General features: G+C 45.2%; 1 protein-coding gene across 1 annotated transcript in view; it reads left to right on the top strand.

Moving 5' to 3' along the window:
* taf1c (TATA-box binding protein associated factor, RNA polymerase I subunit C) overlaps window positions 1–3,762 on the top strand; it is a gene marked incomplete at its 3' end in the record, with an annotated part of 8,539 nt that overhangs the window by 2,971 nt on the left and 1,806 nt on the right. Inside the window, 8 exon segments of the mRNA XM_014033319.1 lie at window positions 428–663; window positions 734–850; window positions 920–1,037; window positions 1,106–1,177; window positions 1,245–1,380; window positions 3,004–3,132; window positions 3,211–3,388; window positions 3,495–3,632. Coding sequence (XP_013888773.1) covers window positions 428–663; window positions 734–850; window positions 920–1,037; window positions 1,106–1,177; window positions 1,245–1,380; window positions 3,004–3,132; window positions 3,211–3,388; window positions 3,495–3,632 — 1,124 coding nt within the window.

Raw genomic sequence — 3,762 nt, 5'->3', positions numbered from 1 at the left:
TATATATATAAAATGAAGAATCAAGTTATTTGTTAATTATTGAGCTCATTGCATGTCTGCCATTGAGAGGTCATATGATAGATGTACTGTTTAGCAAAGTGATGTTCATAAACACCCATTTTATAAACTCTGTTTTATCACTTGTTATTTATAATCTCTCCATGTAGAAATTAGTAGGTTTATATGAGTACTTTGAAGTTTAAAGATAGAATTTCCGTAAATTGTTTATTATTTGATGATAAATATGCACGCAAACTGCCAATAACAAGCGCACTCCATGTAAATGCTCTGAGACAATCATCATGATTGGGATGGCTCCAGGTTGGCCCCGCCCCCTGTGTTCACTTCATCATCTTGCTTTAGTTTCTTCGGCTGATTTTGGTTATCAGCTGTCGGCGTGTCGGTGCTGATCCAGGTGTTCTCTCAGGTGTCACCAGATGTTCGGCTCCTCCTCCCTCGCCTCGTACTGCGGCCTCCTGTCCGACGTGGTGCCGGACGTCCCGGCGGAGCTGCTGGGCTCTCTGCTGTACGAGGAGCTGACGGAGCAGCGGGACCGCCTCCTGTTCTCAGAGAAGACCACCGGCGGCGCTCTGGCCTTCGTCCCATTCTCACAGAGCCGGGGCTGCCTGGTCTACCCCGCAGGAGCGGGTCTGGACCGCCTCAGTATCCTTGGAGCCAGGGGTCAGACGTGGTCCTYTCCAGGTGTTTTCTGCTCCTTAGCGCAGTACCTCAGACTTCCAGCGGGCGGAGCTGCAGCAGCGCGGCGTGGAGCTGAGGGGCGGAGCTCCTCACAGCTTCCAGCTGAAGGCTCCCATCAGGCAGATCAGCCACAGCTCCCTGCTGCAGCACTGTAAGTGTCCAGGACCGCCCAGGTCTGCTGCAGCTGCGCTCCATGTTTCACCCTGTCTGTGTGTCTCAGGTTGCCTCGCCGTGCGCTCAGATTACCGCTGCGGAGTCTGGAGGCTCAGCGACGCCGACGAGCCCCGCCTGCTGCAGGTGGTCCAAACCAGAGAGGCTGCGAGCTGCGTGAGCGTCAGGTGAGTGCTCGCCGCTCAGCAGGCTGCCTCTGAAGGACACTTCACCAACTCCTGCTTCCTTCCTGCAGTCCTCACGTCTTAGGGGAAGTCCTCGTGGCGAGCGAGGGCGGAGCCGTGAGCTTGTGGACCGTCGGCAGAAAGTGAGAAGCTCCGCCTCCAGAGACTTTTAACAATAATTCAAGTTTTTAATGTTGTTTAARCTCTCAGCCTGCAGAAGGTTCGAGTTGAAGAAACCAACCTGTACTTCAACGCCAAGTCCTCGTGGAGGTGGTGCGAGTTCTCTGCTCATCCCCGAGTCTTTCTGTTCGCAGACCGGACCGGCGTGGAGCTCACCGACGCCAGGGTGAGGCCTGAAGTTCAGGAAGTTCTGAAACTTTAACAAGTTCAGGAAATTCTGAAACTTTTAACAAGTTCAGAAAGTTCTAAAACTTTAACAAGTTCAGACAGTTCTAAAACTTTAACAAGTTCAGGAAGTTCTAAAACTTTAACAAGTTCAGAAAGTTCTAAAACTTAAAGTTCAGAAAGTTCTGAAACTTTAACAAGTTCAGAAAGTTCTGAAACTTAAAGTTCAGAAAACTAAAAAACAGTTTTTTACTTTGTTTATAAAGAAGAGGTTTTTACAGATTTACAGGTCTTTTAAGTTTCTGATGGTTCGGCTGCAACACATCTGGTTCATGACTTGTCCAATGTTACATATAGAAAAAGGTTAACTAAATATAAAAGTAGCAAAAGTCAAAAAGTTTCAAAAGGCTAGCTAAAAGCTAAAAGTAGAATTGAAGGTAAAGGTAGCTTAAAGCTAGTCAGAAATTAAAAGTTGCTAAAGGCTAGCTTAAAAAACAAGCAAAAGTCAAGCAAAATGGAAACTAAAAATAAAAAATGTCTAGCTGAAATGAAAAGTGGCTAAAGATGAGCTAGAAGTTAAAGCAAACGGTTGCTAAAAGTAGCAAAAAGCTAGTTATAGGACAAAAGTGACTGAACACCAGCTAGAAGTAGCTTTAAATTCATTTAAAGATATAAATATTGAAAGATTAGCTAAAAGCTAAAATGACAAAAAAATTGGATTAAGCTCAAGTTTTCAAGTCGTAATCAAAATATTAATAAATTTAGCTACAAAGACTTCAAGCTAAAAAAAAGTTAAGTGGAAAATTAAATGTTAAAAGTACCAAAAATAGTTAAAAGGCAAAAGTAGCTAAAGACTAGCCGAAAGTAACTTTAAATTCATCATAATATACATCTAGTGTAAGGTTGACTAAAAACTGAAATGAGCAAAAATAATAACCAAAACTACAAAATGTTAGCTAAAAGAAAATGTAGCAAAACGATTGCTGGAAGTAGCAAAAATGTAACTTAAAGCAAAGAAAATATAAAAGTAGCAGCTAAAATGTTAAAAATATCAAAAGTACTTAAAAGGCAGCAGTAGCTAAAGACTAGCTGAAAGTAGCTTCAAATCTTTTAAAAGGAACGTGTAGCAAAAGGTTAGCTAAGAATAAAAATAAGCAGAATAATAGCTAAAGGCTAAAATAGGCAAAATAGTAACTAAAAGTACAAAAAGTTGGCTAAAACTAAAAAGTAGCTAAAGGATACTTACAGGTAGTTAAACTGATTGCTTTAAGGAAACAAAATGTAGGTGATCTCTAAAAGTAGCTAAAGACTGGCTTAAAATAGTGTAAAGTTGCTTAAAATAACAAAAGGCTAGCTAAAACCGAGAAGTAGAAAAAGGATAGCTAAAAGTAAAAAGTATCAAAATCCAAATACACCACAACATCAGCTAAAAGTTTTAAAAGACAAAAACTGTGATTTTACTGAAGTAGAGCTTAAAGCTTTATTCTGTAGAAAACTGGTCAGAAAAGTTAAATATTTGGAAAAGTATTTAATCTAAAAACATGACGGTCCTAGCAGCTAAACGAGCTGAAGGTCATAAAGCATAAACAGCTAAAATGCAGCCTTCGGCTGTTTGTCTCTGCAGGTGGGCGAGGGTTCTGGCATCACTCTGTTCAGTATCAGCAGCAGCTCCGAGTGTCGCAGCGGAGAGAGACTCCTCCAGTCCAGGTACCTAGGCCACGCCCACTCCTTCCATCACCTGGTCGCCACACAGGTAGGCTAAACCAACCGAACACGTCCGAGCCAGGTCTGCCGCCCACTTCCTGTCGCTCACTTCCTGTRTGTCCCTCAGCACTCCGCCTACATCCTGGACGAGCGCTTCCCCTGTGTGCCCATGCTCAAGTGGGACCACATGATGAAAGCCCCGCCCCTTTTCAGTCAGGTGGTCCCGGGCTGCGCGGGACCGGACACCGCCGGCGTCCTGCTCGGCTCGCAGAGTTCTCAGGAAGTCACCATGCTTCAGTACTCAGGTGGGTTCGGAAGGGGGCGGAGCCTGAAGGGAGGTGTTTGAACAGTCTGTGTAATTCTGTGTGTGTGTGTGTGTGTGTGTGTGTGTGTGTGTGTGTGTGTACACAGGAGGACGGGCAGAGCCCTGCTGCAGCCTCGGTCCTCCTCAGGCCCTCCTCAGACCCAGAGACAGTCTCGGACACCTCCCGGTTCAGATCCCTCACCGTCAGGAAGTCGCCGCCAACCGCCTCYGCTCACCTGCAGCAGGTAAGACGACTCCGTCTGGCCCCGCCTCCTTCGACCTTATGGAGCGGTCAGGGCAGGGGTAGGCAGTCCTGGTCCTGGAGGGCCGCAGTCCTACATGTTTTACATGTTCCCTGCTCCAACACACCTGATT

Source organism: Austrofundulus limnaeus, unplaced genomic scaffold (genome assembly GCF_001266775.1).
Source record: "Austrofundulus limnaeus strain Quisiro unplaced genomic scaffold, Austrofundulus_limnaeus-1.0 Scaffold1695, whole genome shotgun sequence".
In the NCBI taxonomy this organism is placed as follows: Eukaryota; Metazoa; Chordata; class Actinopteri; order Cyprinodontiformes; family Rivulidae; genus Austrofundulus; species Austrofundulus limnaeus.
This window is presented reverse-complemented; position numbering and strand designations above follow the sequence as displayed.